Raw genomic sequence first — 21,902 nt, 5'->3', positions numbered from 1 at the left:
CCTAGAAGAGGGATGACGTAATCTAGTTGCAGAATATTTGAAGTTAGGTAAATGACGATTTACCAATTCCCACCATGAAAAACAAAAATGAAGTTTAAGTTTTAAATGAATTGAAACTCCTAGATCTTTTGAGATTCATTGAACTTTTCAATGGCATGATTAATCTCGATTATGCCCTTCAAATTTGCGACTGGGATGTCGAGGATCACAAACAAGGTGTGAATAACCATACGAATCAACGTGATGCACTCAATGATACTATCACCTAATCAATGTGCCGGTTAACCACACACGCTCCATTGATCTATGATAAACATCAAGCCACCCTTCACAACCAATGTCAACCCCAAATTTGTGTTCCGGTTAACCACGCATGCTCCACTAACGTTTGACAAGGGTACGAAGTGTAATTCTATGGATTAGCATACAATTTCACATTTTGCCTAAAGTAACTAGAATTTGGGAATTTGTAAAAGCACACTTTGTACTTCATTATACTTATAATGGAAGGTTTCGTCCTATCCTACCTGTTCGGCTAACGACCCTCCACTAGTCAAGAGTGTGGTGGGTAAGAGTGGATACCCATTCAATCGCCATTTTATAGGCAATTTCCTTAAACACCCCTTATAGACCGGCTTCGTGAATGAGGCCTACTAACGGTAAGACTGACTGTTTACTTATACATATATAATATTAGACTTTTAATGTCATATATACATAGTATAGGGTGTATTTTAAACTTTTAAAAAACTAGGTGGTCTAATTTAATAAATTATACCTTTAATTTAATTAAATGTAAACCAAAACTTTATGGATTTATTAACTCTCTTTTAATTATACACTTTAATTAATTAACAAAACCATAAGGGTGTAATTTGAACTTTTCAAAAGTACGAGGGTTTTAGAATTTAACATTTCAAAATTAAACTTTTAATCAACTTTTAAATTTCAAAACTTGAGGACAAGTTTAGAAACTTTTCAAAACATTTGGGATTAGAATTTAAATATTTCAAAATTAACTTTTAATCAAAAATTAAATTCCAAAACTTGAGGGCAAGTTTTGAAACTTTTCAAAACATTAGGGTTTAACTATTCAAATTTCAAAAACAAAACTTTTAAGTTCAAATTTAAACTATAAAACCTAAAGGGGAAAATTGAAACTTTTCACAAGATAATTCAAATCTAAATTACAAATAATCAATCTTTATCTAATAAACAAAAGATTATCTAAATATTGACAATTATCTTCTATTTTGGCAAGGATAATCACCCAATATAGATAAAATTCGGATTTTATTGACAAAAAACGTTTTAGGTAATTATCCACAGCCAAAACAGGTCAAAATCCCGCAAAAACAGCATTCTGCGTCTCAGACTCGTCGAGTCAGCACTGGACTCGTCGAGTTCACAGTGGACTCGGCGAGTTCAGCCATGGACTCGGCGAGTCCAGCCCCCAGAAACTCAAAATTTTCGATTTTAAGCATGAATACTCAACCATAGCATCAAATACATCAAACAAACAGCCCTAGGCTCTGATACCACTGATGGGTTTCGAGCAATACATCAGTCCTATGGTGTACATGCAAACCCTAATAGCTTTGGATCTAGTTTGTCTAATGAACATGCAATTGATAATCCAAAGCCATAAACCCTAGATCTAATAAGCTATAACTGAAATTAGGGCTTAGATCTTACCTTTGATTGTTATATAGCAATAACAATCAATCCTTGGCTTCAGAAAGCTTAGTGCCTCAAGTGTTGCACCTCTAATGGAGTCACAAACACCACTAAGCAATTGGATGAAGGAGAGAAGAGAGGGGAGGCACCAAAAACGGCTGGAAACCCTAATCCAAGTGTTAGCCACGTTTTTGGTGCCCAAGGGTTCCTTATACTTAGGCTATTAGGGTTATCCAACAAGGAAACCCTAATTTGACTGCTTAAGCCCTAAGCAGCCCATGGACCCCTTCTGGAACATGCCTTGGACGATTTCTAATGGGCTTCCCCATAGAAATCGTCCAACCTATTATTCCAAGGTGATCCATAGCCCAATTATGTAACTATCTTATAATTACACAATAACTCCCTTAAGTTTAATTAATCTCTTTTAGCCACAAAATTAAATCTTAATTAATTCTTGACTAATATTAATTAAACAATATGATTTCTCCTTTAATATATTATTCTCATAATATATTAATAAATCATAATTAAACCTTTCTCTCCTTAATTCATCCTACATATTGCTATGGTAAAGGCAACCCAAAAGGACCATGCTCATAATCGGGTCAAGTACATACCAAAATAGTTATGGACTTAGACACTAATCCAACAATTCCAACACTTGGTCAAAGTGTTTCCTAGTCCCGTGAGGTGTTTCCTTGCTTTTGGTTGCTTCCAAGCACTATATTTATGTCAATATATGTCAATGCATGTCATTTAGGAGTTGTTGTGTCTCGGGACTTCATTCGTGGAACTTCTCATCCTTACGCGCGTATTCGTTGAATCACCCACATCAGGTGAGTTCATACCACCTAATGAATCTTTTAATTGTTTTAAATGCTTTTAAGGGGGGGAATACAAGTTGAACACAATGATAATTGTGTAATTGTTTGTTATAAACATCTTTCAAAAGATTGCTTATGTCTTTTATAAGTGATCAAAACATTTCAAAAACTCTTTTAAAGTTATGTTACTTTATAGTTTTACGAAACTCCGTTTTTAAAGTACAGGCATAACTTAGTAGATAAAAGAGTCTTTTCAATAACAGTTCAAGTAAAACACTAGTAAACTATAATAGGTATAGTTTAGGAAGACACTACTCATTACTTCTAGTACAATGAAGCATACAAAGAGTCAGTGCATACATGAGTCAGAACACACTATTTTGAGAAACATTTCACACTATACACTATATAAGAGAGTATACTATACACTAGTATGGAAAGAATATTACTACACTATAACTTACTATACAAACACTGTTATACGATAAATTAATGTGACACACTATTTAAGGATACAACAAAACAGTGTTGTATTATATTGTAACCAGAGTCTCCTGGAGGGAGAGCGGGCATCTTGTGTATAGATCTATACGGGATAGACACTCCCACACCCTGATTGCTAGCTACAGTCCCAGCCGATAAGGCCAAGGGGTGACAAATGTCACCTCACTACATATGACACCGGAGGGTCATCTTTTATTCAGTCGTCGATCAACATGGTTACATACGAGTTCACATTTAAACCTTTAATGAACCGACTAAGGATTAAAGGCAAAAAGGCTCCCCGAGGTGTATTGTACATTTAATACTACCTGGAGTCTGTATTTTATCACTTTATAGCCAGCAGTGTCACTGCTGAGGAAAAACATTATTTTCCCTATTACATTTATTTTGTGATCTTCTCACATACTCATTAATGTATAAACTATATTTAGTTAATGATAGTCTCACGTGGGAAAATACACACTCATACAAGAAACAAACATACATAACATTTGATGCCTTGGTAGAAGGCTACGTTTAGTAGAAAGGACCATAATGCTAACCTTATGATTCCTTAATGTATACATCAAAGGATACATATATATCAATAGGATCCGACAGGTAATAGGATGTGTGCTCTCCGCTTCATTTCCTATTCCTTGTTTGGTTGTGGGCTTGGAAGAGATTCACCCAGTCTATTTTCTATTCGATTCTAGATAAATATGTCCACTATACATTGAGTCATCATAAGGGTACCAGGTATGGGTCAAGTCATAGGACACAGAGTCAAGGCACAGTTTTCTAGTACAATACATACTTTCCAAATCAGAACTTTTGGTATACAAAACTAGAAACTTACTAGTTAAGGGTTTAATCCATTTTATTAAACCAGGATAAACTTAAAGGACCTTAGGTGATTAACTCTATAATACTTTAGTTTATACATCATGATTATATATTATTAATACCCAATAGGTAGTTGGATGTGTGCTTTCCGCCTTACTTCCTGTTCCTTGTTTGGTTGTGGGCTTAGGGCAGATTCACCCAATTAACTATCTAATCGATATTAGATCATATATAGCCAGTATAAACTAAGTGATTATAGAAGTAATCACTGTGGTCACCATTTTATTATAAGAAATAAGGGTTTTCTTAAGGAATCTTTTCATTAAATACAAATGAACCATTACAATTAACTCCATGAGTAACAAGTGAACACGCCAGAGTTATATACAACGATGATCTAACAAACAATGGGATGTGTGCTATCTGCCTTACTTCCTGTTCCTTGTTTGGTTGTGAGCTTAAGGCAGATGCGCACAGTCGATTGTTTGTTTACTCTGAGTTTTATATCACTTATATCCATTTAGTACTCATAGAAAGGATTGTAGAATCATTTTTACGCATCTTTCATCAAAGTAGGAAATATAGGATTTTCTAAGAGGAACAAGCGAACTTTCCTAAACAGAACTTACAACTTACTACATTTTTCAACTACATTTTCAACAACATTTTACAATAACTTTCTACAACGTACTTACATCACTAAAATCTTATGAACTCACCAGCTTAATTGCTGATCAACTCTTTCAAATAACTTGTATTCTCAGGAGTCTAGTAGACAGGTACTCGCGCTGGGAATTCAGAAGATGGAGCAATATAGCTTCAAGTCTTGATTGTTATTTGCTTATGTATTCTATGTTTTGTGAACACACACTTTGTAAACACTTTCTTTCTAATGAAATGGTTGTTCATTACTTTGCTTACTATGATGCATGTCTTGTGATACTAAACATGACGTCCTCCACCCCAGAACGTTTCCGCCGTTCCGGTTTTGGGGTGTGACAAATAAAGACAATTACGGATTTAGATAAATAAGATAACTGGAATGATTCAATAACAATTAAAATGGCTAATAAAAATTGAATCAAAATCAAACGTTCAATTAAGCATAAAATTGATCAAACTAAACAATAAACACAATCAAAAGTCGTGTCTAATGATTACTTGCACGAAAAGTCGAGTTGTTTGCGAAACTGAAATCTAAGATTTTTAGCCTGACATGGGTAAAAACGAAATACACAAGATGAAAATAAGATCTAACTGATAAATTTTACTAAACTGGTAACACATATCGAATCGGATTCTTCAGATGTTCGTTTGGCACTTGGAATCTTCAGAAAATCATGTATTTGTCGTTTGGAATAGCAATTAGCCTCTACTGAAGGGTTATATGGCTCTATTTACAGGCTTATCTAGAACACATAATATCCTGTGATCGCATATATGGAAAATGCGATCACATTTTTTACGAAAACGCGTCACGGTCCAGTTTAATGAAGTACAATGCCAAATCTGAACATTTTAAGACTTTGACATCAATATGTGATCACATATATGGGATATGCGATCGCATTTTTCGAGATTTTTCTTCAGATCATTTTTTACGAGCCAATCAGTACTTCGATCAACATATGCGATCACATATATGGATATATGTATTCGCATTTCTCCTTGTTCGCTGCGGTTTGGTTGCGATTCTTCTTTTTAAGCAGTCTAAGTTGTTCATCAGCATCCTTATTCAGTTCTAACGCCAATTTGGCTCCAATGCTCCATCCAACACGTCCTTAAAGTGTCGTATTCTTGCTATGCTCCAATTTACCCTGAAAATCATAATAAAAGTGAGTAGTACATGCATTATATGAAAATACTGTGAAATACACAATTTATAGAAATATAAGGGAAATAGTTAGCAATTTACAATAAAATACTGACAAAATCATACTAAAAGATGCATATAAAATGCATCTAATAAATATTCTACACCTCAAAGATTAAAGTTGATAAAGTTTGCATCCTTTCGGTCCAAAAAGAAAGTATAAAATAATTAGGTGTATTGAAGGGTGGTTATTAGTAAAATTAGGGATTTGTAATTGATATATCTAATTAAGGAGAATAGAAATGATGATGAAGTGGTGAAATCCCTTCAATATGTTATTGCATGCATTGAAGATAAAAAAAGACAACCTTTATTGAAACACCCGACTTTTTATCACAAAATACACCAAAAATGTTTGCTTTAAATTTATAACATCTCTTGGTGTACATTATGTTAATCAGCAGGATACAATAAATTATTATAAAACATCATATATATATATATATATATATATATATATATATATATATATATATATATATATATATATATATATAAAACTACAACAATGATCCAAGTCGAGCGTTACCAATCTCTAATCTTATCATTCGTTCCTTATAGGTCTATGTGAAGGGCACACAACAACAACAACAACAAAACCAACATAATTAAGCTATGAAAGCTTAGTAACCTGCCCAACATATATATAAACAATTATAATTACATTATTAACTTGCAATTCAATCTCTTAGTGTCATTCAAATTTACTCAAAAATCACTCAAAATAGAGATATTAATTACACGCGTCAATTTTATGAATTTCACCACAAAAAACCTAATATACTCAATAACTCACACGATAAAGAATCGTTATAATAAATAATTTTCAATCACACCATTTTTCCACATACTCATTTATGGTTTCAAAGTACTTGTTATGAAACTTGATATACTCAATTATATACTCGTAATAATTTTAACTGCTCAAATTTACCAAATATGACCCTATAGTTACTCATCGGATATTTAGAAATCAATATAACTTGGTTACAATAATTCGGCTAAGTAATAATCGAATGCAGCATTACATATACTTAAACAATTATTTCAAGTAACAAATTTGGCAATGGTTTTACGACTCCTCAACCTATCATTTACATAAAAATTTAATAACAAGTTATTAGTTATCATCAAAAGGTATTGCTACAAAGTACTCGTTATGCGGCTCGCCATACTAGTTGGGCGTTGTCACAAGATACTCGTTTTGTGACACACCATACTAGTTATGCCACAAGATACTTGTTGGATATTGTCACAAAGTACTCGTTTTGTGACACACCATACTCAACAAGTAATACCATAAAATTATCATTATGTGGTTTATGTTACTCATTAAACATCGACAACTATATTTAATACTAGTTCTCTCTCTCTCTCTCTCTCTCTCTCTCTACATTGTATCACAGTAATCAACTATAAATATCTATATTAGCTCACTACACCACGCGACAACAAACAACTATATATACATACTCTAACATTTAGTAACTTGTATAGCAAAAATTCAACTATAAATCCCACTTACACTAACTCATTAACTTATGTAGCAATAATATGATATATATATATATATATATATATATATATATATATCATATATCATATACATTTGCTTATTAACTCGTATAGAAATAACTACTATAAATGTCCATTACACCAATTAATTTAATCATAATTTCAATTAATAATAACTCACACATTATATTTTTCACATACACAATAATCACCATATATTTAGATTTTAACTATATAGAAGAAGTATAGTTACTTACCTTGAGTTGGTTTAGATGAGCTAGTTCCAACTTGTTGAAATGTCGTTCCAATTCTCACATTGTGTACTCCAAAATCTAATAACACCTCATAATTTTGTTCTTTTATGCACTTTACTACATAATCTCATAAAGAGTTAAAATACTCAATTATATAGTTATTTTAATAAGCACTATGTTCAAGTGGTTTATATGTCTTAATTCATTAAGACACAATCTCATTTCCATAACAAATTCTCATTTTTACCAATCTTGATCACTTTCTTCATTTTGTCCCACGTATGAACCGAAAATCACAACTTCCACTTTTTATGGTTCACTATTCATCATCTTCTCCCTCTTGAAACCAACCATTATTTTGACATATCAAGCTTGTAAATATGTTATCTACCACGTTATTCTTCCTTATACATCAAAAAATTCAGGATCATATAACAATTCTAGGGTTCATCACCCTTTGAAATTCAACAATTAAATGATAGAAATTAACAAGAGAATTAGAAGCATACTCTCAGTTCAAGTGTGTGATGATCAATCCTTGATCTATGGATTTGGAACCACATAATCCCCTTCGTGTTTGAGCTCTAGAGCTCCAAAAATCACAACTCCTGTCCTCAGGAAGTGTAAGACTGAATATGGGCTAAAAAGGATTGATTTTAGCTCTTAAAACCCTTTTCTTTAATTTTGACGCATCACCGCGTTGCGGTTTCGCAATATTTTTATCTCAATTTCGGACGATCACAAATTCTTCATCTGAACTCGGATTTCAATATTCTTTATATCCACGTGTTCGTATTCGAGTCAACTACAACTTTGTTTTACATTACTTCTACTAAAAATTATTATATTATTATATTTACTCGCATATACTAAAGAATATTCGTCTTCAAAACTATACACAAACATATGCTTTACATTTGCCTTTTTATACTTTAGCAAATATACACAAACATATGCTTTACATTTGTCTTTTTATACTTTAGCAAACTACATGTCTTAACTCTTTATTCATCAAAGGTATTACATCCTTATTAATACATAAGTTATATAAAACGGGTATTACATTTATGTTGATATGCATAAAAAAAGTGTAATGTTTTATTTGTTAGATCACGTAATGTTTTAAGTTTTATTGTTTATAATATATGTTTCATATGTAATGCATGTCTTGAAAACACACACAGAGAGATCCAAGTTGGCAAAAGGTCTAACAGTGATTTTTTTTTAACAAATGTGAAACATTATTATTTTTTTAGACAACCTTATAACCGATAAAAATACGACTTTAATCTCCTATAACTTATGAAAATGTTTTTTTTTTTTTTTTTTTGAAAGTTTGAAATTTTAAAGATATACTAAGCAAGTAAAAACAATAAATAATGTCTTTTTGAATAAATCCAAAACATCTTTTACCAATCTAAAGTTTCCAAAAAAAATTAGGTTGCTCAAAATAAAAAGGAAAGGGTTGTAATTGTAAACAATAGCAAAGTACATGTTCGCATTTAACCAATTGGAAAACCAGAGAACCATCGCGTGAACCGAAAGCCTCTCTGGTTTTTGACCACCGCCTCTCTCTCTCTCTCTCTCCTTTGGAATCAGATTCTTGAAAGATCGAAACCCTAATCGTAGCCCTAACTACGGCATGTCTTACCAACCGAGATCTTCAAATCACAACGAAAACGACGACCACCACGACAACCGTCGGCTATACAACCCTTACCAAGATCTCAGAGTCCCCGCACAAACCCTGTACAAACTTCCCACATCTCCTGAATACCTCTTTCAAGAGGAATCCATCGCTCAACGGCGTTCATGGGGCGAAAACCTGACATACTACACCGGCATCGGTTACCTCAGCGGCGCTGTAGTTGGCGCCGGGAAGGGTTTAGTAGAGGGCGTGAAGGCTTCTGAGGCTGGAGACACCATGAAACTTAGGGTTAATCGGATTTTAAATGCTTCTGGACATGCAGGTCGGACGATCGGCAACCGTGCGGGTGTAATCGGACTGTTGTACGCTGGTATGGAGAGCGGGATGGTTAAGGCTAGGGATGCAGATGATATTATTAACAGCGTGGTGGCTGGATTAGCGACTGGAGCGCTTTACAAGGCGGCGGCGGGGCCTAGATCGGCGGCTGTTGCCGGAGCTATTGGTGGAATAGCGGTGGGATTAGCCGTGACGGGGAAGCAGGTTTTGAAGAGATACGTACCAATCTGAGCTCGATCTGTATTCAATTTCATCTTCCTACAAGTTTTGGTCTTTTGAGATTTCCAAAGGTGATTCATCTGTAGTCTTTTACAATATTTTAGTATTTTACAATATTTTAGATAATTGACATAGTTTGGCATGGAATGAAATGCGTGATTTTGTTTTGTGCACTTGATAGTTGAAACCCTTTATGTTGTGTACTTTATAAGTGTCTGGAAGGGTTTAGTCACAAATAAATCATTGTAGACCTTGATATGGGAATTGTATCAACACAGGTTTCTGTGGCTTGATTGGTTGATGAATATTTGTTCAGGTGAGAACACAGATTGAATATTGTTTTAGCTTGCTATTGATGATAAAGTAATCTTTTGATTATTGTCTGTTTACCCTTTTGATCTTTATGTTTATATTGATATGTATATTCATATCCACTGTTTTGACTTTTGAGTATTCAATGCTCTTCTTTTGTGTAGAGTTTGATATCTCACTGTATGTTGATTCTTGCTTCCAGTTTTGGTTTTGAAACTGTAGCGTTTTTCTATTTGAGTTAGGATAGCAGACAGTGTTTGTTTGCTTATGTTTCTTTTGATTTGGCTTTGTTTATTTTTATAGAGAACAAGTTTTATGCTGAGAAAATACATCAATGGAAGCAGTCTCTCTACCATTAGGTCGAGTCTGCTTACATCTTATCTCCTATGGGACTTGGGTAATGTTGTTGTTATTGATACAATCATAAAACTACTCCCTAGTAATGTGTAGTGTATGGTGTGATAAAGTTGGTCTATTTATGTTATAAACCTATCATTCAATTATTTTTTGTATTCATATTTGCTTATTTCAGATTTTTTGTACATACATGGTCGTAATTTTTTTGAACTTTATCAAATACATTGTTATGATCGGGCAAATCGGCTATTACATGTTCTTGATCAATTATAATGATGTAACCAATACAAACAAAAATAGTTTAGGAACCCTTGTGATCAAAAGAAATCCAAAGTGATCAAATGTGAATGAATTGTTGGTTATGAATGTAAAAATTTATCATGTATGTATGAATTATGATATAGACAATTTTTTGTATACTCATTATTATATAACTTGTGTCATGTGTCTGTTAAAATAACAAAAGGCCAAAAGCAAGAAATAGTAATATATTTATATTTGTTTGTATATTATAGCATCTTATAAGAGAAAGAGTAAACAGTTAAAATAACAAAAGGCCAAAAGCAAGAAATAGTAATATATTTATATTTGTTTGTATATTATAGCATCTTATAAGAGAAAGAGTAAACAGTTAAAATAACAAAAGGCCAAAAGCAAGAAATAGTAATATATTTATATTTGTTTGTATATTATAGCATCTTATAAGAGAAAGAGTAAACAGAAATTGATGTAATAAACAAACAAATAAAAGTATACTACTATACTTTATATAATGAGAATAAAACTATATATGTTAATAATCAGTAATTCGATAATGTCTACATCTGGTCATTCTGGATTTCTTTTGTCCATCAAGCAATCTCCAACATGACACCAAATCTAGTTTTTTAACATCATATTCTATGGAAAAAAAAATGCGCCATTGCAACACAATTTTTTTAAACAAAAATATTGTTGACCAGCGTGGTTAAATACCAAGTATAGTATTATACTATTTAAGCCGGAAGTACCTCCACATGCCAATTGGGAATAGCCCAATTGGTAGAGGCATAGCCTCTTAATTTGCAAAGATGGGGACATGAAGGTTTGATGTGCTAACAAGAATTGGAGTATTAACATTAACATCTGGATTTTTCACCGCGTTGGTGAACACCATATTGCTTGTACGGTGAATGCAAGGGAAGAACTGTGTGATGAGGCTTAATTTATCCGCAATATCGTCATCATCATCAAATTTGTTGGATATGTTGGTATTACAGGAAACAACATTTACCGGGAAAGATATGACTAAAACAATTACGCCTTATCAAGAACGAGTTCACGTATTAGAACGAGAAGAGGTCATTTGAAAAGAAATCGTGAACACAGACACAATCGCTTTATAGAAAACTACTTTGCCGACGACATTGTATACGCTTAAAAGTTTAGATGACAGTTGAAGAAAAGTTATTCCTACATATTGTTGATGACTTGAAAGATCGATTTTCATATTTTCAATTAAAATGAGATACAAGAGGTGAAACAGGTTTTTCTCCAATACAAAATTGCACAACCACAATTCGTCAGTAACATACTGCATGAGAGCAGACTTATGTCAGATGAAGATTCATATTTGTCCGTCGAATATTCAAAAGAAAATTTGGTGTGATGTATTTTAATTTTTAATTATGTTTTCTTATTTTCATTATGTAACTTTTATTTTGGAATAATCAAATATTTATGTTTTATTATTTTTAAGTTTATTAATCTTTTTTTTATTTATTAAATTATAGTTTTGTTAAATTATAATAATTTTATTATAACAAAATAATAAATAAATAAATAAGGAAAATGAAGTTTCACTATTTCTTAGGTTTTGAATAATAAAGGTTGAGTGAGGAGAAAATGAAATAATTTGAGGTTTTGAGGGAAAATGAAAAACAAGGATACACTCTTACTCTTTAGTCTTACACTGTATTAATCAAATCAAATACTCTTTAGTCTTAGAATGTTTTAATCAAATTAAATTTAGTGATAGAAATTTCACTTCTACTGTTTAGTTCTTTAAATCTGATTCTAATGCATTTTTAGATTATTTACATAACACATAATCTCTCTCTCTCTCTCTCTCTCTCTCTCTATATATATATATATATATATATATATATATATATATATATATATATATATGGTCAAAAAAATTTAGGAACCAATATTTTTCCATGAACCACTCCTAATATGCCAACTTTTTTGTCCGATATTTTTTTTTCAAAAAAAATAACTTGCTGCATTAAGTCGACCATATTTAAGCATAAAAACATGCATATAGAAAGAGTGCATATGTGCACAAATGTCAAAAAAAGCAAATATTCGTAAAAAGTGCACATATGCACTCTTTGTTTATGCATGTTTTATGATTTTTTTAACAAAATGTCTTAAAATGTCCAACTTAATGCATTAAGACACATTTTTAGAAAAAAAAAGTATATAACAAAAAAGAGTTCATGTTTTCAGAGTAATCCGCAAGAAAATATTGGTTCGCAATAGATTTTGACGATATATATATATATATATATATATATATATATATATATATATATATATATATATATATATATATATATATATATATATATATATATATAGAGAGAGAGAGAGAGAGAGAGAGAGAAAAAAAGAAGTTAAATTGAGAACACCTAAAAGGTTGAGAACGCAAGAATAGATCCTAACTTCTAAATATTTAGATCTATAGTTATTATTAAACGGTTCATTTATATAAATTATAGAATTGTTGAGACGATTATGTAACATTTATAAGGGTAATTTTAATTTTCATTGATTCCACAATGCTAGCTAACACAATAAATATACGATCACTATTCCTAATCCCTTTATTTTGTCAAAATCTCTCTCTCTCTCTCTCTCTCTCATAAACTTAAGGATACTGCTAAAGCCACTCAAATCACTTTTTGTTCAACCAAAACTGAATGACAGACAAGGGATTCAAGAACGTGGATAATATGTGTATATGTGCACCGGAGAAAAGAGTAGAAGATGGTGGCGTTACATTGATTGATTTGTATAGGAATGAGCTACAAAAAGAAAAGAAGATTTTGGCAAGACTGTGTGTTAATTATAAACTAAGGGCATTTTGGACAATTCAAACATTAATATTACATGAAACTAACTCTCCCCTTCATTCCTTTTAGCACAGATACCAATCGCCTTCGTACCATTGTTGTATTGTCGCCGCAATGCCGCCGAACTAACACCAAATTCAGTTATATTTTTGTAGTGTTATTCACAACTTAATAGACGTTCACACAATCTAATATAACAATTTATAAACCATTTACAAATTAATACAATATTCACAACTAAAAATATTCAAAAATAATAATACAAACATTCATATATAAATCATTCATATTTTAACACAAAATTCATATAAAATTTAAAACTTAAAACAATACATTCACAACTTTATACAATTCATTCACAGTTTAATAGACAAAATTCACATACACAAAACACCTTTAAAACATTGCATTCACAACTTAAAATAGTTCATTCACAATTTAATAGGCAAAAGTCGCATACACCAAACACCTTGGGTACACCCCACACTCTGATCCATATGCACCACAATCTTTAGATATTAGACACTAATTACAGTTTAATTCCTGAACTAACGGTTTAAAAAAAACATAAGTATTAGCAGTTTAAGCACATGCATACCTCATTGAGACATTTCACCAAAAAACTTATGTGCAACTTGTGTACATAATTTCTTCATCTAAACATCATCACCAGAGACCATGTCGAGAGAAACAAAATAAGGAGAAGAGGAGAACACGATGATGGAACCGCCATGAAATGCACCACAACCACCAGATCTATACTTGAAATGAATCAAACACATTAGATCTGATGCAAAATTTTCACCATAGATCATAGAGAAAATGATAGAGGCATGTTGTGTTTCACTGGAGCAACGACGAAGGCAAGGTAGCAGTGGTCGATGATGGTGGTGGATCCTCGCTGCCGCTCATCGGAGCTCGTAGATCTAAAAGAGAAAATTGTAGATCTAAAGGCCAATTTCATAGATATGAGACTGAATCGTGGATTTGGAACCAGTCATAGCATTTGGATCTGATGAAGGTGGTTTGTCGGTATAAGGAGGTGGCAGTGGCATACTGACGGTATGGTGGTGGTTGGTGGCAGCTGGTGGCAAGGTTTGTGTGTTCTTCAAGTTTGTTGAGAGAGCTTCAGAGAGTTAGAATTTGAGGATTTGATTTCTAAAGGATCATATATAATTTCAAAAGTGGTTCCTAGATCTGATACATATATAATTGGTTTTGATTAGGGGTGAGCAAAACCGCACCACAACTAAATTTAACCGCAACCAATAAACCGTAATAAAAACCGATGGTGAGGTTTCTGTTTTTCAAAAACTACAAATTTACGGTGCCGTGTGGTTATTAGTTTTCAAAAACTGCACCGCACCGCATATATTGTGTACAACTTTTTTATTAATTATTAATATATTAAATATTAAAAATAAGACAAGTTTCACAGATAAAAGAGTGATAAAATTTTAAAAGACAAAAGTGTTGGTTTTTTGTTATGTTTAACTTTGAAAAATAGTGAAATTTGACAGTTTTAAGATATTTACTGTTAATTGCCTAATTGGTAGTGATTTGACGTTTTTAAGATATTAATTTTTTGTATTGAAGTTAATTGTCTTATATCTTATGGTTTTTTTTATTATTACAAGTAATATGTTTGAACTTTTAAAACCGTTTGAATTATAAACTGCGGTTAAAAACCACACAAAATAATCACACCAAACCATGCGTTTAATAACCGAAACACAAAAAAAATAATAATAATAATAATAACCGCACCAAGCGGTTTTGAAAATGGATTAACAACATTACGGTTAGTGGTGATGTTTTGGCCAATAACCGTTCCGAACCGTACCACGTTCACTCCTAGTTTTGATGTTTAAGTTATCAAAATGATCATAATCCCCTTATTGTTTTTTGTCCATTTATCAAGACATAAAAATAATCAAATGTTTAGAATCGACAAAAATACCCTGAATGATAAGCTAGAAAAGAATGGTTCCTATAGTTCCTAATCTTTAGAAGTTCCTATTTGATCTTTCACACACACACACATACACACACACACATATATATATATATATATATATATATATATATATATATATATATATATATATATATATATATATATACATACATGTGTGTGTGCGCGCGCGTTGACATTACGTTGTTCCATCATTTTGGCATGCTATTTTTAAGCTATAATGCTTGAGGGAGTGGTATCGAGGATGGCTGCCAAGGCCACCACCCCTCTCCACGTCACTTTCTTCACTTACTAAAGAAAGATAACAGAAGTGGACTGCCGAGGCAAGAGGTAGAGCCTCTCCACCTCAGTTGCATTCCCCCCTCAATCTCATCCTTGCCGAGCCATGTCTTCTCCAACTCCCCCAACCTAATGACTTTAGACTTTAATATATATATATATATATATATATATATATATATATATATATATATATATATATATATAACATGAAATCACAAATGGACTAATGGAAAGATCGTGAAAATAGAATAAATCATTAGCTTTTATTGTCATGTTTTCGCATGTTTTCCCACCGAATTGAATTGGGTCCAAGAATCTAAGAGTAATGAGAATTCTTGATCTCTTTCAATTCTAAAATCCAAGATTTAGAATTCATGTCCTGTCATTAAATTCTTCCTGATTTAATAGAACTAAATTTTTTTTATTTAAGCATCTCATTGCTTTAGTTGAAAGATTCCGTTTGAATTGGACTCCGATCATTCACTATGCCCCGCTAAGCATCCATGATTGAATGGTTAAAACTCATAACTGAGGAATTTGTAGTTTCAATTCCCACCGTATGCACAACTAGAAAAAAATATAATAAATATTTTATATATAAATAAAATCAAAATTGATAATAAAAAACATAATGTTTTATAAAATTAAATAAATGACATATAAACATATTTCATTTTGTTTGAAATATATTTTATATGTAATCTTAAAATAACGTTATGATAAAAACCAATTTTAGTTATTTTTGGAAATTTTAAATAGTTATTTAACTTAAGTATTAAATTTATTTTTTGTTGAAAGAATAGATTATATAAAGAAAAATCAAATATAACTATAAAATACCATTCAATTCTCTAAATGAACAAATGAAAAATCAAATATAACTATAAAATACCATTCAATTCTCTAAATGAAAAAAAAAAAAAAAAAAAAAAAAACTTAGCAAAGTAACCAAGAGATGGAAACTCAACCGAAACATCAGAAACAAAGGAAACTCAAAGAAAGGTTTATTTAAGTTACAAATGTCAGCACAGCACAGCACAGCACGAGGACCATATCTCAATTTTCAAGTTCTCTCCCGCACATTACAAAGGTGTCAAATATTTAACTCTACAAACAATATCACCAAAACCGAGTTCATGTTTACATGCCTCATACTCATTACCCTCCCTTTTTATCTTATTCCAATTTCCAAAACAAGATCACATCATGTTATCAACCAAACCCATTGTAACAAGAAATCAATCGATAATTGGAACACAACCAATGAAAAAAAAATAAACCATATCATCTTTAAAGCAGCATTGTCTCCGGATTCTCAATGTAACCTTTGAATGCCTTTAGCCATTCAGCCCCAATCGCACCTAACACCGTATACAAGCCATCATTAGCAAACTATTTTTTATTTAAATCTCAAATGATTAAATGTGCATGTGACATACCATCAATGACACGATGATCACAACTCAATGTGACAGACATGTAAGAAGCAAACTTAAACTCTGCAGTCCCTGAACCAGGTACCACCCTCCTTTCTGCTGACCCAACTGCTAAAATCCCTGCCTGTGGAGGGTTTATAATCGCACAAAATTGCTTTATCCCAAACGGCCCTCCAAGATTTGAAACAGTAAAAGTACCCCCCTGCCAATTCAAAATTCACACTTGGCAATATAACAAAATAAGAAATTGAAATTGAGCAGCTAAGCTAATCAGTCAGACCTCATAATCGGATGGTTTTAACGTGTTTTCTCTAGCTTTCTGGGCTAAAGTCTTTACGTCTTCCGAGATTGTAGACAAACCTTTCTTGTCCGCATTCTGCAAATTTATTGATTTTATAAGCAAAACTATTTAAAAAGAGTAAAGCATATTGCTATTTCCTGTTATAATAGATTAACACAACAGCAAGTTAAAAAGGTGTAATGACAAACCCTAATGACAGGTACGTAAAGCCCGTTATCTGTTTGCACAGCTACATTGATGTGCACGTCATGGAACCTATTTATTTAACAAGTTAGTTATAATTTCAAGAATATAATTTATTTCAAGGATATAACTTGTTTTATATACTTACTGACGAATATAGTCGTTGGTCCATGAACTGTTACATTTAGGAACTTTCCGAAGAGCCAATGCTGCAGCCTGTAAACAAGAAGATCATAACAATAACCATTAATTGATATCTTTTTCATTCTTGTTTTTTTTTTATTAAAAAAAAAATTGAGATTAATTTTGTTTATACAAGAGAAGAGACTAAAAGATACCTTAATTACAAGGTCATTGATGGATATCTTCTTTCCTCCTGAAGCTTCTTGTAATGAATTGAGTTCTCCACGCAATCTGCAAAGAAATCATCAGAAAAGGTCTTGAAAGGCTGGTTAGGGTTAAAAATGTAAATTTGAATCAATGCTTACTTTGTAAGTTTGTCCACACATGTATCTACGGTGAGATAATAATGAGGAATGGTTTGCTTTGCAAGCAACAAGCGAGAAGCGGTGACCTGTTAAGGTTACATGATCAATTAGTTTCGGATTTTTTTCAAAGAAATTGAATTGTTTTTTTTTTTAAATCTTGATCTTGATACAAAAACTAAAGAGATGAGGTGGCAATGGCATGGTTAAAGTTGTTTTGATAAGAAGAGTATATCAATATGTATGATAAATAATAATAATATACCTTTCTTATCTGAGTATGTGGAATATCGGTATAATTAATAGCAGAAACCGTTGATTTATCACCCTTTGAGGCTGCAGCAGCTGGAACATCTTTCTTACCAGAAGCTACACAAACAAGGGAACCCAAATAAAATTAGATAAAAATTAAAAGGTTAACAATATCCAGCTTCAGCTGAATTGTAGAATATAAAAAGGGTTTGTTTGGTTCGACGGAATGGAATGACAAAAGGAATGGAATGAACAAGGTAACGGAATGAGTCATTAGATTTCATGATCTTGTTTGGTTTGCACGTATGAATAATGAATAGAATGAATTTTATATTTTTTTTGTATATTATATGTAAAACAGGGTATATTAACTGATTATGATAATAGACTTTATTAATTACAAAACTAAAAAACTTTAAATGATAAAAGTTCATTAAAACCCAAATAAGATTATAGTAAACGCATATTTTCTAGTTAATTTCAAATAAATAAAAAAACTATAACTTAATTAAAAATTTAAAATCAAAAAATTCTTAAAAATATCTGCGTCATTATAAACTTTTATAAAGAAAAAGAGGTTATATCAGAGCATTTCATTCCATTCCACAATGGAATTAAAAAAGCCACACCTCACCAAGGAATGATTATCAACAAAATGAACAGAATCAGAGTCCTTCACAAATGGTCCATTCCATTCCATCAGACAAAGCAAAAACAATTTTTTTTTTCATTATAATGGAATGAACCATTCCGATTCCGTCATACCAAACATAACCAAAGAATTGTGAGTTGTGAGATACCTAAATATTCCTCAATATCAGCCTTCACAATGCTTCCATCAGGACCTGTACCTTTAATACTTGACAGATTCACCTAATCAAAGAAAACATCAGCATACAAGAGACAAAATCTATTACTACAAGAATACATACATAAAGATAAGATCAATTACTTTGTTATCTTCAGCCAATTTTCTTGCAAGAGGACTAGCAAAAACACGATCTGTTTCAGAAGCTGCACTGGGCTTCACAGCTTTGGGTTCTGGTGTGCTGACTGGCTTCTCAACTACATCTTCTTTGGGTGGGGTAGGTGCAGGAGGGGCTTCTGGGGCTGCAGCATCTGATGCTTGGGGTTTGTAATCTTTAAATTTATCAAGATCAGCCTTATCCTCAACAGTTATAGCAATCACCTGTAGCAAATATAAACTTACTTTTAGTACTATAATCCAATCATTCAAAAGAATTGACATCAAAGTAAGATATGAAATGTTACCTCGCCAACTTGGATTTCTTTTGCTCCATCTCCATGTACAATCTTAGCTAGATATCCTTCTTCCATGCATTCCATTTCTACAGTGGCTTTATCCTGCAATGAACATTGAGTCAATAAAGTTACACTTTAAGAGTGAAGACAGAATTGAAGATAAAGAAGACATACTGTTTCAACTTCACAGAGTACTTCACCAGGTGCGACTTGATCTCCTTCTTTCTTTAACCATCTTGCTATGTTACCCTGGTTGAAGGAATAAAGGGAAAATTTTAATAAACATAGTAATGTAAAGAACTGTATTGAGATACCCTTGAATTTAGAATAACACTGACCTCTGTCATTGTGGGTGAAAGAGAAGGCATCCCAATCTCTTGGTGTGGGGGAAGGCCTGCAAGTCAAAGCATATGAATTTCTTTTACAAAGATTAAAATAGTGGTAAAGCTCAAAGATTTTTCATGAAAGATACTGATATTATTATATATGAGAAGTACCTGAGCTCGATGAAAAGCTTCTCTTAACTTGAACGTCAGAGCTGTTAAACATTAATCAATTATTAAAAGCATGAATCAGGAAACATTGATAAATGCAATGGTCTTAAGGATGCTATGAAAATTACCATGAAATTGCTCTGCTGAACATCATTCCACTAACTGAAGTGCCTTCTGCTCTAACAGCTCGTCCATTTTGCCCCTAGGATTAAAAAAAAGAAGAAGAAGAAGATGAGATTCTATATAACTACATGTCCAATTTACAAGATGATGAAACAAGGATTTGACATACCTTTGTGGGATTTACTCCATAACTTCGAGTGAACATGGGTGTACTTGATATGGATCCACTGCAAGACTTACATCCACAGATATTCTCTCCAGAAACATTGTTAATATGGCGGAGCTTTGACACATCTGTAAATGTGAATGTAAATCTTTGTCAATACTCAATATGATAATCACAATAGTTGTAATATTGAGACACTGATATCAACACACAAGTGTGAATTATACAACAAACCAAGATGCATTCAATAGAACTCTAAGGTCAGTTTAAGATAAAGGAAGCCTAATCTGACATTCAGCACATGGTTTAGAATACAAAATACAAATGAAGTTTTATCCTCCTCCATATACATACATCAAAAACCACAAAATGAAAGCACTAAACTATGATCAATGAAATTTTATATTAAGTCAGGTAAAATAGGAAGCAACTCAGCTACTTACCATCCCCTTTGTTAGTGATGGAACGTGTACTATTAGTAAACCACCGAACCAGAATGGCATGATCCTGCCTTATTGCCCCAGGAGCATTTCTCAACTGAAATAAAACAAAATTAATCAACATAAGAAACAAACTTAGTCGCAAGCACAAATGCATCCAACTTATTAGATGTACTCTATCATCTTTAAGCATCCTACATCTCAATTCTCTGGCTCAAATATCTTCCTTTCCCCATTCACAGTTCACAGCCACAAACGCCGCCTTACCAACTTATTGAACGAACACACTCAAAACCTAAATCCACAAAGTCTACTTAACAAGCATGATAACAGAAATTCAATCTTCATATACTAACTGATTTTCTTTTTAGCAACTATTTTGTAACATTCTAGGCGAGAAAAGATCTTCTAACAACTAGACAAGTACAATCAACTAACGAATCGAACATCAATACATTCACTTCTTCAGTAATAATCAATCATAGCTACATACATACAAACGCGATATCTAATCATCGAAACACATAGATGTAACCTAAACAGACCTTATAAATTGTGCAAGTTTAGATGAAAAGGGGGCTGATAAGAACCTGCTTGGAGTGACGGAAGATGTGAGTTGCAAAAGTCATGATCGTTTCAGCAGAGAGATTGTTTCCCGGAGGAAATGGCGTCCGCCTTCGATGTTGGAATATTGATTGGTTGAAAGGAATCTGTAGTGTTTAGGGCTAAAAGTCAAATTGCGAAGGCAGCGAAGGTCTAGATCGGTGTTCCTGATTAAAACATGGGTCTGCTGTGAATATAAAGTGAGAGAACTTTTTTTTTTCACCAATCTCGGTGAATAGTGATTCGATACGTATTAAATTTTCAATTTTATTCTCCGTTATGGAAGGGTAATTAAAACAATTTTATTGAATAACAGATAAATTATATTCTATACGGTTTGGTTTGAGATGAAAAGTGACACGACACGATGTCGTGTTTTTTTAATTAACATGAAAATGAATCAATTTAAAAACGACAAACACGACACGACATG

At 32.3% G+C, this 21,902-nt stretch overlaps 2 protein-coding genes across 2 annotated transcripts; one reads left to right on the top strand and one right to left on the bottom strand.

The window, feature by feature from the left end:
- Nucleotides 1-8,966: 8,966 nt before the first annotated feature.
- On the top strand, nucleotides 8,967-10,532 carry LOC145116976 (mitochondrial import inner membrane translocase subunit TIM23-1-like). The gene is made up of 2 exons (XM_079053272.1): nucleotides 8,967-9,749; nucleotides 10,294-10,532. Exon 1 carries the CDS (start codon nucleotides 9,118-9,120, stop codon nucleotides 9,688-9,690), a length of 573 nt encoding a protein of 190 aa, XP_078909398.1. The 5' UTR covers nucleotides 8,967-9,117; the 3' UTR covers nucleotides 9,691-9,749; nucleotides 10,294-10,532.
- A 6,166-nt stretch (nucleotides 10,533-16,698) lies between these two features.
- On the bottom strand, nucleotides 16,699-21,647 carry LOC145116975 (Dihydrolipoamide acetyltransferase, long form protein). Its single transcript, XM_079053270.1, has 18 exons — nucleotides 21,457-21,647; nucleotides 20,870-20,963; nucleotides 20,430-20,554; nucleotides 20,266-20,339; nucleotides 20,141-20,181; nucleotides 19,982-20,037; nucleotides 19,818-19,892; nucleotides 19,653-19,745; nucleotides 19,333-19,569; nucleotides 19,181-19,253; nucleotides 18,394-18,497; nucleotides 18,132-18,217; nucleotides 17,982-18,057; nucleotides 17,792-17,859; nucleotides 17,649-17,715; nucleotides 17,440-17,535; nucleotides 17,163-17,361; nucleotides 16,699-17,084 (listed from the first exon to the last, which is right to left on the bottom strand). The coding sequence occupies exons 1-18, from the start codon at nucleotides 21,493-21,495 to the stop codon at nucleotides 17,014-17,016; spliced, it is 1,674 nt and encodes a 557-aa protein (XP_078909396.1). The 5' UTR covers nucleotides 21,496-21,647; the 3' UTR covers nucleotides 16,699-17,013.
- Nucleotides 21,648-21,902: the final 255 nt, after the last annotated feature.

Source organism: Lactuca virosa, chromosome 5 (assembly GCF_052849685.1).
Source record: "Lactuca virosa cultivar CGN04683 chromosome 5, Lactuca_virosa_CGN04683_v6, whole genome shotgun sequence".
Classification (NCBI taxonomy): domain Eukaryota; kingdom Viridiplantae; phylum Streptophyta; class Magnoliopsida; order Asterales; family Asteraceae; genus Lactuca; species Lactuca virosa.
Note: the sequence above shows the minus strand (reverse complement) of the source record. Positions and strands in the feature narration are given on the sequence as shown.